At 43.8% G+C, this 13,731-nt stretch overlaps 1 protein-coding gene across 1 annotated transcript in view; it reads right to left on the bottom strand.

Annotated features, from left to right (window-relative positions):
• Positions 1-3,687: 3,687 nt before the first annotated feature.
• The window catches only part of NIPAL2 (NIPA like domain containing 2), a 49,337-nt gene continuing 39,293 nt past the window's right edge, over positions 3,688-13,731 (bottom strand). The window contains exons 8-11 of the mRNA XM_054986022.1: positions 10,784-10,872; positions 8,514-8,577; positions 7,054-7,148; positions 3,688-6,703 (exon numbers count right to left, since the gene is read on the bottom strand). Coding sequence (XP_054841997.1) covers positions 6,609-6,703; positions 7,054-7,148; positions 8,514-8,577; positions 10,784-10,872 — 343 coding nt within the window. The 3' untranslated portion in view covers positions 3,688-6,608. The remainder of the gene's footprint in view (positions 6,704-7,053; positions 7,149-8,513; positions 8,578-10,783; positions 10,873-13,731) is intronic.

Genomic DNA, 13,731 nt, shown 5'->3' on the forward strand with positions numbered 1-13,731 from the left:
GTTTCTAGCTGATGTGGCTGGTGCTGTTGGAGCCTTGCTTGGGCTCTGGAACGAACATAGGAGCCAAGCAGTAGAGAAGATCACTTAGGCATCCTCACTTACTGCTCTCACTCTGCTCCTTGATTTACTTTAAGATCTTGGGAAAGGAAGTGAGCTGGTAGATTATTGGGAGTTCTCTTTTATGGTAATTTGTCAAGAGATGGGTAGTTCTGTGTACCACAACTTCCAGAGGTGAGATGGCCACCAGAAACAAGGCTTTGGTGGTATTTTAATTGTGGAATGCTGTCTGTACAGCTGAACTTTAGGAATCATAGGAATAGCCCTACTGGAGCCTATCAGTGGTCCATCTATTCCAGCAACCTGTGGCCCCAACCAGATGCCCCAGAGCTGTGAGGTGCTCCAAGAGATCAAAGCGTACCCTTTTTGGTGTGAGGTGAACTCCACCTTTTTCCTCCAGGCTTTTGTTAGGTCTGTTGATTATGTTGGTCCCTCTCCCTTTCCATTTGGGCCCGATTATCCCTTTTCCTGGGCCTCAGATAGTTAATTTGTTTTTCTATATGGCTTATTGTTGACTAGCAACAAAGCCCATTGTATTTAACAATACAACAAACTCTAGCGGGGCCTTGTGAGGGCAAGCGCCGCCCAACCAGTATTCTTGCACTCTGCACCAGCCCAATTTGGCCTCAAGTGTCGCTGCCACTGCCGCCCCCCCCCCCCAAATCAGGGCTGGGAAAGGGCAGTGCAGGAGAGCTGGGTATTCTTGCCTGTTGTGCCCCCCCATTGGGGCTGGGAAAGGGCAGCGCAGGCGAGCTGGGCATTTCCCCTGCTGCCACTCCTCTCTGATTGGGCCTGGGAAGTGCCTTCCAGGCAAGCTGGACATTCCTGCCACCACTGCCCCACCGATCAGGGCTGGTAAGGGCAGTGCAGGTGAGCCCGGCATTCTTGGGGAGGGCGGAGTAGAGCTGCTGTGGGGACTTCTGAGGTTCCAGAGGCTTTGGAGGGCTGTGGCTGTGCAGGAATAAAAGGTGAGTCATCACCAATACAGCTCACTTTTTATGTAATAGGGTTCTATTGTTAATTCTGTAATGTTTCAGTGCTACCGTTTCATGATTTTTCTCAATGCTCTTTTAGTGGACAGTGGAAATGGCCTAAGAACCCTATGGGTTGAGAGGACAGGGTATAACTGTCTTCCATGTAACTCCATAAAGATCTTTCCTAACACTTCCTACCTTTAACTAGCAATTCCCAGTATTAAATCTTGATCCTTGTATACAGACAAAGGAGTCCTATGAGTCTGTTCTGCTAGCATAGGCACTTTCATTCACTTTCACCTCCAGCAAATATATGTGCACTTACCAGTTCAGCAGTTACAGATTTCCACTCTTGCTACACACCTCAGGTACTCTAAATGAATCAACTGGTGGTGTCCTGGTTGTGGCTGTAACAGAATGGCTACTTGTCCTTTTTCTACTGATACCTGATATCTATAGGCACATAATCAGACTGACACACAAAAATGGAAAACTTAGTAGCATTAGGAAAATCACTTTTCCTTTGAACAACTGGGTGTGCCCCGTAATAATCTTAAACTCTTTCTCTAAGTAATGCAGCAAGCTATGGTGATCTTGGGGCACGAAGGATTAGTGTGTTATAAATCCTGCTGGCAAACAGCAGGTGAATCACAAACGCTTTGAATATTAGCACCTGAAGCAAGGGGTGACCTCTACCTTGCAGGAAAATATATTAAGCAACATTAACGAGAACTGCCAGGTTTTGACCCCAGGATCTCCCCTAACCTAACATCTTTTTTGCCCTCTTGTGCATGAGATTCTGGGGAAGAAATGGCACAATAGAGACGGGGATGAATCTCCACAGCCAGCACATGGGCGAGGGCAGCATGTGTGAACTCCACGTCCTCAAGAGCACCATCAAATAGATGCTTAATGTTGCTAGCTCTGATTACCCACAGGCAGGGAGAAAAAGTGCACAGATGCTCCCTTTTCTATCTGCCCCATGTACTGATCGGGGGAAATCCTTATATGCAGCAATCTGCTAACATGTATGTAGCCATCACTGTCCAATGAGTTCAGAGAAAGTAACTAATGACTGCAGTGATTCACTTCCTCTTGTTCTCCAGCCGTTGTTAATAATTTGCTGATAAATGCCAAAAATGCCTCTGTTGCTTCCTTTTAACGTTTTGATGCAAGTCCAAGTAACATCATTGTTTCTTTCTTCCGGTTTGCTAGAGTGATTTTTAATCTGCATGCTGGAAAAGCCTGAGTTTCCTTACAGACTTATGAGGACTTTTGCCCCAAGCTCTGTAATGAAGTAAACCTTTTTCAACATCACTTTGCCTGCTTCCACCAATCATGCCTGGCAATATGTCGCTGCAAGGGCAAGTTAAGTGTGCTTGAGGCTCCACCCTCAGTTCATGCAAGACCAAAGCTGAGTAATGCCCTACAATTCACCCCAGAATCCTCAGCCCTGTGCAAGGCTTCCTTGGCGGATGCGAGGACAAAGGAAACATTCCCTGAAGGTGCACACATGAAGCCACCTTATAATGAATTAGACCATGGGCCCATCAAGGTTAGTATTGTGTACTCAAACTGGCAATGGCTCTCCAGGGATTCAGATAGAGGTTTTCATATCACCTACTACCCAATTCTTAACTGGAGATGCAAGGAACAAACCTGCAAGTCAAGCAAAGGCTCTTCCACTGTAGAGCTGAACCATAAGAGATGAGTTACTCGCGGTGTGTAGGCTCCAGTTTACTTGGGAAGTGCAGGAGACTCCATCCTCTCTCTTCCCCCTCTCTGTGAGAGCCGCCTGCCAGCTTCAGGCTCCCCTCGCTTGCTGAAGAGCTGGAGGAAGCCAGCAGCTTCAGCAAAGCTCCCAGAGGAAAACCAGAGCAAGGGTATGTCAGAACAGCAGCAGCAGATTCCTTGGATGGAGCTGTGGCTGGAGCTTCGCTGACACAGCGGCTGTCTCCGTAGCTGCTCCCTGGGGGTGGGCAGGCAGCCCAGAGGAGGCAGAGTGCCCTGGGAGAGAGCAGCAGCTGCCCACCTCAAACAGTCTTTGGGGGCCCTCGCGTCCAGCAGGCGTGTGCCTGGAAGAAGTATTGGTGATGGCTGCTGCTGCTGGCTTCTTCCGGCTCTTTAGCAAGCGAGGGGAGCCTGAAGCTGGCAGGCGGTTCTCTCAGAGAGGGAAGGAGACTCCTACACTTCCCAGGTAAACTTGCGCCGACCCAACGCATGTAACTCGTCTCTTGTGGTTCGGCTCTGAGCCACAGCTCCTCCTCAGAAGGCAGAATGTTGGGAAAACACTAAAAACAATAGGATCTCACTTCAGGTATTGCCTCGATCTTATACTTGTCTGCTATTGTATGTTGCAAGGGCCTGGCAGTGATAGTATGCAAGCTATCATTTAAGAAAGATTTTCCTTTTCTGCTGATCTGCCAGCTGAAAAACGCCTCATAAGCTTACTTCAGGCTTTCCTAGAATGGATTTCATTCACAGTTGGCGCTGATTGCCTCCAGCAACTGACGTAAAAAATGCTGTTATTTGTGGAAGAAGATGCACTAACACACACAATACTTGTTATGTTATCCTTGCTAGTGGTGGGACATAAAGGCCAGAAAGGATAGGAGGCTGATTGTAAGAAATGTATTTATTTATTTGTTTATTTATTTCAATTTCTGCCCTCCCCGCACCGGCAGGCTCAGGGCGGATTACATTCATAGACGTTAAAATTTACAGTTTCTCAATTTAAAATCACAATATATACATTAAAAATTTAAAAATTTAAAATTACAGGTACAAAATTTCACACAGCATGTACGTAATTGAATCCTTCATCCAACCTTCACTGAAACATTTCTTAAAGGGAGAGGTTTTGGAGGTGGATGCTGTGATAGGGAGGGCCCCATTCTATTTCTATTCGGCCAGCGGGGGCCCTACCCAGCATCAACCATATGCCTGGCAGAACAGCTCCATCTTACAGGCCCGGCGGAAGGATAACAAATCCTGCCGGGCCCTGGTCTCATTTGAGAGCGTTCTACCAGGTTGGAGCCAGGACCGAAAAGACCCTGGCTCTGGTTGATGCTAGGCGGGCCTCCCTGGGACCATGGACCATTAATAGCTGCTTATCTCCAGATCAGAGCATCCTCTGTGGCACATATGGGGAGAGACGGTCCCAGTCTGCATAGGGCTTTATAGGTTAATACCAAAACCTTGAATCTGATTCGGTACTCCACTGGTATCCAATGCAGCTGGCACAGTACCAATGTTATATGTGCACTACTGGGCACTCTGGTGATGACATGTGCCACTGCATTTTGGATCAGCTGTAACTGCTGAATCAGACGCAAGGGAGTAGAATGCGTTACAGTAGTCAAGTGTAGAGGTGACCATTGCCTGAATCACCATAGTTAAGTTGCAGGTCGACAGATAGGGAGCAAGCTTCCTGGCCTGTCAGAGATGGAAAAAAGAAGACCGTGGCGACCTGAGCCTCCATATTCAAGGGGGAATCTAGGATCACCCCCAGGCTCCTGACTCTCGGGATTGGTGTAAACACCACCCTGTCGAGGACAGGAAGCTGGAGTCCTGAATCCACACATCCGCGACTCAAGTATAGGATCTCTGTCTTCGTGGGATTTAATTTCAGTGGACTCTGCTTCAACCATCCAGCCACGACTTCGAAAGCATGCTCCAGGGCATCTGGAGCCAAGCCAGGCTGGTTGTCCATCAACAGATATAACTGGGTGTCATCAGCATATTGGTGACACCCAAGTCCGAAACATTGCACCAGCTGGTCAAGGGGGCGCATATAGATGTTAAACAATAACGGGGAAAGAATTGCTCCCTATGGCACACCGCATACCAGCGGGTGGCAGGATAACAATTTCTCCCCAAGCACTGCCCTCTGTCCCTGACTATGGAGAAAAGAGACATGCCACTGCAGTGCCGTCCCGTATCCCCACATCGGTGAGGTGGTGGGTCAAAAGATCATAATCAACCGTATCGAACGCTGCCAAAAGATCTAATAATCTCAGCAGTGCTGATCCACCTCAGTCCAGGTGTCTGCAAAGATCATCCGTGAGGGCGACCAGCAATGTCTCTGCTCCATGTCCTGGGTGAAACCCTCACTGGAAGGGATCTAGAGGTATCCTTCTGGTATCAGTGATACCTGATCCACGCAATGTTCCTGTAAAGATTTCCCAGTTCTTTCCTTCTCAAAAACAATAGTGCTGCTTTGGAAAATTTGATCCATCTTCTCTTTTCCACAGCCCATGTCACTGTTGCTGGGGACAGGGGATCGAGAAGGAATGTTCCCTTCAAAGCAATATTATGCATGTATCAGGGTGCAAAAATTAGATTGTTGGATCCTCCCACCTTTTCCTTTTGACAACTGAAAAGGCCATGCTGGGGATGACCAGACCATGTGGACAAAAAACCTAGGATGGAAGTCGAGTTGAGGCAGGAACAGGATGAGATTGATTAGAAAACTGCCTTCTCCTATCTACCTGTCCACTCTCGTCATCTTCACAGGCTCTGCCTTGGGTGATCCCTGCCATCTGAAGCTAGACAGGTGGCTCCCTGAGAAAGGGCCTTCTCAGTCCTGGTGCCAAACCTTCGGAACTTCCTCTATTGTTTTCTCAGTGGATGAAGACTTTTTTGTACTGTTTGGCATACCACCAATAACTGATATTGCTTCCTCCCTGGCTTTTGGAGTCAGGTGAGTTTATATGTTTTTATTGAAATGCGGCAAGTATACTTTATTTAAATGTTTTTAACATCAAAATGTTTTGATGTTTGCCTCTTTGGGTCCCCTATTTGGGTGGAATAGTGGTATAGAAATGTTTTAACTAACTAAATAAAAATAAATAGAAATGCTGGTAGGTTCCAAGCCAAAGGGCAGTAGTAAGACTGATAAAGCCTTTTTCTGTAGTTGATGAGTTTTTACTGCAAAGAAAAAGGGAGAAGAGGGAAGTGAGAAAGAAATAGTAAAAATGAAAGGGCAGAAACGAAGTCACCCTCTCCTCTCCTCCTTTGCACGGGTGTGGCAATAGCAGTTTGCCAGTTCACACTTGAAAGGATAACACTGCAATTGCATTAGAAACTAAATAAATCATCTTAAGTCAGCACTTGAAAGAAATGAGGAAACACTGAAATGCAATTTAGGAAGAATGATTCCTCTAGCCTCTGTGGAATCAATGAGTGAACAAATAGCAAGTAGTGTCAATAACTGAGAGAAAAGGTCAATGTAGAATGGCACTCGGGCAAACCGGATACAATCCAGCTTTGTGTAGCCTGTGTGGAGGCACTGCTCGGCTGCAGAAAAGTAAGTGATCACAGAAAAAGAACCGCGGCATAAGCGTAACACCCAGGTTTGTTTAATGACCAATCACTTTGAACACAATAGCTGGTTTATATTGCAATGTGTTTGCAATAGCCAAGGGATCTTCAAAGAGGATTAAATCACCATAAGAGCTGTCAGGATGAAATAACTTGACACACAATGAGCATGAGTAATAAAAGGGTGGTGTTGAATATGAAGCCAATAAATAGGAGGTTTCTCTTGTTAACTGACATTTAAGATGCTCTTTTCTCTTAGTTTTGAGTCTTTACAGGCTCACCTTCATTACACAAAGAGCCATAGGGTAAGCTGTTTGAATCTGGCTGTATTTTCTCTCTCATCTTCTTTCCTGTGGGATTAAAATAATAATAAAAAAACATGCTTGAAGCAACTATGATAAATCTAACCTAACAAGTTTAATTATTTTCCCCTTAGAAGGCTTCTCACCACAGGCTTCAATTTGCCTTGCTATGATAGTCTGTGGCAATGGGATGGAAATAATTCAAGATCTTTTAAAAAAAATATCAACTGGAAATAGGAAAAGAAATTAAGTGAAAAGCAATTTTTATTAAAACCGATTGGAGGATCTATCTGATGTGGTTTTTCTTTTCAGCCATTCCGTTAGTGGATGTTTTTCAGCTGCATGAATCAGGATGACAGCATGAATATCTGACAGAACATTTCCAGAAATAAACTTACCAGGGATGTGTCCGTAGTCTATATAAAAACTTGTCAAATGTTCCTTGCCTCTGTTTTGGGTGATTAAAAATACTCCAACGAATGACAGAAGACACCTGCGGAAGTATCGTCAAAAATCATGTCATTTATTTATTTGCTTTACTCTGCCTTTCCCTTCAACGGGGCCCCTCAAAGGCCTACATCATTCTCTTCTCTTCCATTTTATCTTCTCAGCAATCCTGTGAAGCAGGCTAGGCTGAGAGTGTATAACTGACCCAAGGTCACTCTGACCTTACCTCAATGGTGTGGGAGCGATATTGGCCCACACCATTAGAATCAGAGGAGCCTAATCTAAGAGCCAAGCTGCAAGTGATGCCTGACACAGGTTGGACACTTGTCAGCTTTCCTCAAGTTTTGATGGGAAATGTAGGCATCCTGGTCTTGCAGCTGTAATGCAGAGCCAAGCTGTAAAACCAGGATGCCTACATTTCCCATCAAAACTTGAGGGAAGCTGACAAGCGTCCAACCTGGGTAAGACATCACTTGTAGCTTGGCTCTAAATGATGCTGTCTTTCTCTCTCTCATGTGTGAGGCCTAAATCTTCCAGCATTACCAGAGTGACTCCCATGCTAATAAGGTAACATTAGAAGGAGGCCTAAGTCATTTTATTGTAGGTGGCAAGCGGTTTAAAACCGGACCTGTGAGACTCCCGGTCATCTGTATGGGCTCAGAGTGGGCTACTTTATTCAGAACCTTAAGCTGCCCTTGTTTGGAGAAAATGTCCTGAACAAAGCAGCTCATCCTGAGCTCATACAGAAGACCACAGAGTTTCTCAGGGCCGTGTTCAACTGCTAGGGACACACAAACATGAAGAAACATCAGTGTGGCCTGAGTGGTGCATTGACTCAGCCACCACCAGTCAGCAATTTATTTTATTTTTTAGAATTTATAACCCATAAATGTTTCCACTACAAAAATGCTGCCTTGAGCCAGAGGAGAAAAAAACAGAACAGAAATATTTTAAATGTGTACATTTCAATTTAAAAAGTCAAGGCGGCATATAATGGTATTAACTACAAAAAAAATCAGTTCATAAAAATACTTCAAGAACATCCATTTGATAATACAATTTAAAATGCATAATAGATCGAACCAATAAATTGAAAACATCAAAGAAGATGGTCCTAAATTTAAAACAGGAGTGGAAGAAGAATGAAACTGTAATGAAGCATAGTTACAATAACAGAAGTTAAAAATCTAACAGGTAAAAAGCAATCCCTCTAGAACAACTAGATCCAACCCACTACCTCTGAACACGTGTGTCCAACTTAGTCCTCACAGCTAATAGTCCATTTTATAGTTCCATGGCATTCATGCTGGGAGAAGCCACAGATCTTTCATTCCTTGCTGTAGATCTGAATTTTCTTAACCTGGTTTCATGCTTCAACCCTAACTTGGTAGTAGACTTCCACACAACTTACCCAAACAGAAACATGAAACCACTTAGCAAACTCACACCTTGGAGTTCCCGATAAAATACAGCTCCTGCATTGAGATAAAAACAAGAAGGATAGCTCTTGAACTGAAACCAAGGCATTGACAGGAATTGAGATGACTCTCTTCTCCCCAGATTAGCTCTTAATTACATATAAATAGGACAGAATCCAAAGCACCCGTAGCCTGGGTGCCTGCAATAGCCAGTCTGAAGAAGTGGGACCTGCCCAAGATGTATCTCTTTGGGCTCGTTTACTTTATTTCTGTAAGCCACTTTGGATCCCTTGGGAGAAAACAGCATGAAAATGCCTAAATATAAATAAATAGATAAATATTATTAAAGTTTTCTTGTTTAATCTGAACATGATTGTTCATGCTGTCTTTAAGAAACTAAATACTAAACTTCAGATCACCAGTTAAGCATGATCTTAGCAGTCCTCGGTCTCAAATAATGATTGTACACATGCTATGAACTTATGGCTATTTCTACTGCTTATGGATTTGGAAGCCACATTACTAATTGTCCAAAGTTATAGCTGGCAAGTCCATATCACAGCATACTAGGATTTTTTCTTAATGTTATCTGATTTGCACAGGAGCATTTTCTTTCATTGCCAATAATTAACAAACAAATCTGGCACATTAGATCTAATCTCAGACTCCTTCACTGTAGTCTTTAAGAGGGCCATACTCAGGTCAAATCCGGAATGAGTATGGATATTTAGGAGTTGGCCCAGAAGCAGACAGAGAATCAAATTCTCCATTTGGTGACATCATTACAGCTGTTCTGGGTCAATCTTTCCTCTGTATCATACAGCACAGGCCATTTTAAACCCAGCTGCTGAACCAATCCATATTTTTAAACTTTGGTGAGCTCCGAATAAGTAATTGAGATAAACTAATGGCATTTCTGTATGCAGATCTCCTGAAAACTGAAGGACAGAGCAGGCCCCTGTGTGTGTTAAAGGGGTCATAAAAGTTATAGTAACAATAACTTTTTGGCTGACTGCAAAGGCAGCATATTGGTCCCTCTCTGCTCACTTGTTCTTACCACGGCATACAGTTCTAGGGAATTGGAGTCTCTTTTCAATCATATCCAGTTCAAGAGTTCTCACCCAGGATAAAATGTTAATAGCTTAAAAATGGCTTTGGATTCATTCTAATTCCTTTGCTTGAGCCGAGCACATCCAGTCCGCTGAAACAGAATATATATATATACACACACACACACACACACCGACCACTGCAAAGCACAGCTGGTTGTTATCTTAGGGGCTTGCTTCCTTGCTGAAATGACTTTAGCAGGTAAGAGACCGAGGAGTCAAGATACACATGGGGAAAACATTCATTGTAAGTCATTGCAGGTACCTGCAATAAAGTAGTAAAACAGGATAGATGGGGAATATCAACCCTGTGAAAGACAGATTTCAGTGACATTGGGGTTTTGTCCCTCTTGGAATCTATAGTCATATTCAGAAGAGATCTCTGGATTCTGGACATCATCCAGCCAGAGTTAAATACTTTTTAAGTCTCATTGATTTCAACTGGAAAGTTAAGCACATACTTCACTCTCTCCTGTTGCAATCAATGGGACTTAAAAAGTGCTTAAATTTGGCTGCATCAGGCCCATTACATTATACTAGCAAAACGGTCATCAAGGTGATGGGTAGGGGTTTTTTTTGGGGGGGGGGGTCCTTGACAGATGAAGTGCAATGCATATCAGCATACAAGGATGCACTGGAGTTCCCTCTGGGGTCTCTCTGGGCAGAAAGCACATAACCCCAAGTCAGGAGCAGGGGATTTTGCTCCTGCTATAACACTGTCCCCAAGTGCAGCCATTTTTATCACAAAGTGGCTACCAGCCATTCACATATATGGAGAAAAGACGTGTATGTACAGACACTGGTTAGGTCGGATATAAGCCCACCCCTCACCTTTATGCTCTCCAGTTCCTGGTGAGACAGTAGACTTCTCCCACTTCCCTTATCCTGTTATCAATTTCTGTTCATTTACTTTATCCCATCAAAGTTAATGGTAACCCAGATTGCTTCGGTCTTCCAAGCGCCACCAAGATTCTATTTATTCAACACGCTTGTGTAACAAGAGAGACTAAATCCAGAAACTGTTTTTAAATATAGACAAATATATTATTTATATAATGTGTGTGTGTATATACGTGTGTGTATATACGTGTGTGTGCGTGCGTGTGAATCTCCCAGTTTTGATGCTTATATTTTGCTGAGAAATAGAGACTAACCTGTCACGACTGCATTAATTGTGAAGAACACATAGTTTATTGGAATCACTCTTGTTGCTCCATAGAGTTTCTCTGCTTGGCTCAAGAACCTGTAAGAAGAAAGTTGGGCACTTTTACATTCACATAGCTAAGAAATCACAATCATGTATTTCAATAGGCAGTTTGTATCCCAGCATTCTGCTTTCCAAAAAGGACCCAAGGAAGCTAACAATTCATAAGAAAACAGAATAAAATAAATAGCATAAACAGAAACAACAGCAACCATAAAAAGCAAATTACCAGCAACAAAAATCAGTGGCTAAACAGAACATTTGCCATTTCAAAAGCCTGCTGGGACAGACAGATTTTCATATTTCATAGATTAGGAAACAGATAAACTCCATTTGCTAGCAACAAAAGCTCAGCGAACAGAGTACCCCTCCATACACAGAGATGTTAGTTTAAGGCATGTAGAAATGCCTCTTATTCCCCAAGCTCCTGTGAGTACTGGGCATAGCAAGTGATGAGGTAAGCACCCTAGCCATTGAGTCAACAGGATTGGAAGCTTGGGTACCAAACAGGAGCCAGCCTGAGATTGAGTTGCACACCAAGCAGACAACTAACTACAAGATGTGGGACAGCACAAATGCTGAATTCAGACATCTTGACAGAATGGGCACCAGTTTTTTTTTAGAAATCCCCAATCAGCAGGCCACTTTCCCACTTCCAAAGAGAACCTCTGGATGCTATCCCACGTTTTCTTGCGTTGCCTGGCCTCTGGCAAAGCCTCGTTATATGTGCCACCCACCTGCTACTGGTCAGATGCAATAAACAGACAGAGGAAGGACAGCCAAGCCTCTAAGGCAAGCCTAACCTCTTCCTCTCACTTACTCTTAATAAAGGGCTGGCACTTCTCTTCCCCATCCCCAAGCTCTCTAGCCACTTCACTGAATTCCCTAAGCTTCTTTTATCTGAAGCAGGATGAATCTTTTACAGCCTTCACTCTCTTTTATTTCTTGGCCTTTCATCCTGTTCCTTAACCTAAGGAAGATCCACATGATTATGGGCAGCTTAACATGAGTGCTCACTCGCTGACTCTCTACATGGGGAAGGAGATTTTGGCTGTGAGTTCTGAACTGCTTTTGACTGTTTTGGTGGAACCATTTATATTGAGCAGATGGGCAAACTGAATAAAAGCATGCAAATAAGTGGGACCCTTTTGACCTACTACCTTTTAAATTTCTCCTTGGGAAAGGCTGAAGTTGCTTGGTGACTCCAACTAGCTGGGAGGGGTCATGAAAGGAAGATGGTGATTATGTCCCAAGGAAGCATCACCGGTAACTTAATAAAGTGGAAGCAGCTAGATTTTTCCTGTTGTTCTGAGCAGCCACTTCTGAATGCAGGAGACTCAGAGATGCGGTGCTGCTGAACAAACTAGGATTCCTGCATTCAGAAGTAATAACAAACTATTGCTCAGAATCTCAGTTTTGCACGCACCAACAAACCACAGCTGGTTGCATAGTATGCATTTAGATACCACAATAAGGGATTAATCAAATCATGGTTTAACACGGATGTCTGAATGCAGTCCAAAACTGCAAAGCACAAACTGCCAGTAATACCTACTGATTCTTCCAGCAACTAGTTTTCTGTTCAGGAAAATAAGAAAAGCCATTCATATTCTTTAACTTTGCATGAGACTGGTGACCGAGTTTAGTATAGTGGCTGAGGGGAAAAAAACCAAGCAACCTTCAGCAAGCCACCGTCTCTTAGCTTAAGGCCCTCCCATTTGTAATACATCTAACCTACCCTAGAGGCTTGTCATTAGGTGATACATATCTCTAAATGCTAAGAGTTGGATCTTATATGGATTTTTTCACCTACCTCTTTCCTCAGGAACGCCACCTCTCTCTCCCACCCCCACCCCTCGCCCGCCTGCCCAACACCAAAAAGCCTATGTCAGGGCTTGGGAGACCTGTGTGGAAAAAAGCCACTGAATATGGAAGGCAGAAAGGGAATGAAATTGTTCCTCTCAGCAATTTGATCAATGGCACATCTGCTGGCAAACAAGGTTCTGTTGGTGTAAGAGGAGTGATTTTGCCTGTTTTAACCATCCTCACTGCCGCTGGTCGTTATGTGGTGTTTTGTTCCTGGCATTCACCTTTTTGGTGCTCACAGGCGGCTGCCAAGAAAGGGTGAAAAAGATCCATCTCCACCAGAACTTTCTCAGTGGTACATAGGATCCAGTTCTCAACTGAATTAGCCACGTTGAGTCCCTGATGGGAGTCCCTGAGGCACTGTTGTATAGTGGGTAGAGTGTTGGTCTAATATCTTGGAGACTAAGAGCCAAGCTACAAGTGACGCCTGACACAGGTTGGACACTTGTCAGCTTCCCTCAAGTTTTGATGGGAAATGTAGGCATCCTGGTCTTGCAGCTGTAATGGAGAGCCAAGCTGTAAAAGCAGGACGCCTACATTTCCCATCAAAACTTGAGGGAAGCTGACAAGTGTCTAACCTGTGTAAGGTGTCACTTGTAGCTTGGCTCTGAGGTTCAAACCCCCAGCCTGCTACAGAAGCTTACTAGCAATTCACTCTTTCTCAGCCTAACCTACTTCACATGGTATCTTATGAAGAGAGTGTGACTCTCAAAAGCTAACACTCTGGGAATATTGTTGGTTTTTAAGGGGCTACTGGACTCGAATCTTGCTCTTCACAGGGTTGTTGTGAAGATAAAATGGAAGAGAGAAGAACAATATAAGCCATTTTGTATCCCCATTGGAGAGAAAGATGGGGGAGAAAAGAAGTAAAACAAAGGCTGATAGAAACATGTTCTACATAAACAAATAAACAGAAGAGTGAATGCAACCATGAATTTCCTTGGCTTATTAGACTTTTAAATATTTTACCACTGAGAGTCAGCAGCAAAACTTTTCCAATCATTGGGACTTCCGAGTTTTGCAATTTTACAT

Source organism: Eublepharis macularius, chromosome 7, assembly GCF_028583425.1.
Source record: "Eublepharis macularius isolate TG4126 chromosome 7, MPM_Emac_v1.0, whole genome shotgun sequence".
Taxonomy (NCBI): domain Eukaryota; kingdom Metazoa; phylum Chordata; class Lepidosauria; order Squamata; family Eublepharidae; genus Eublepharis; species Eublepharis macularius.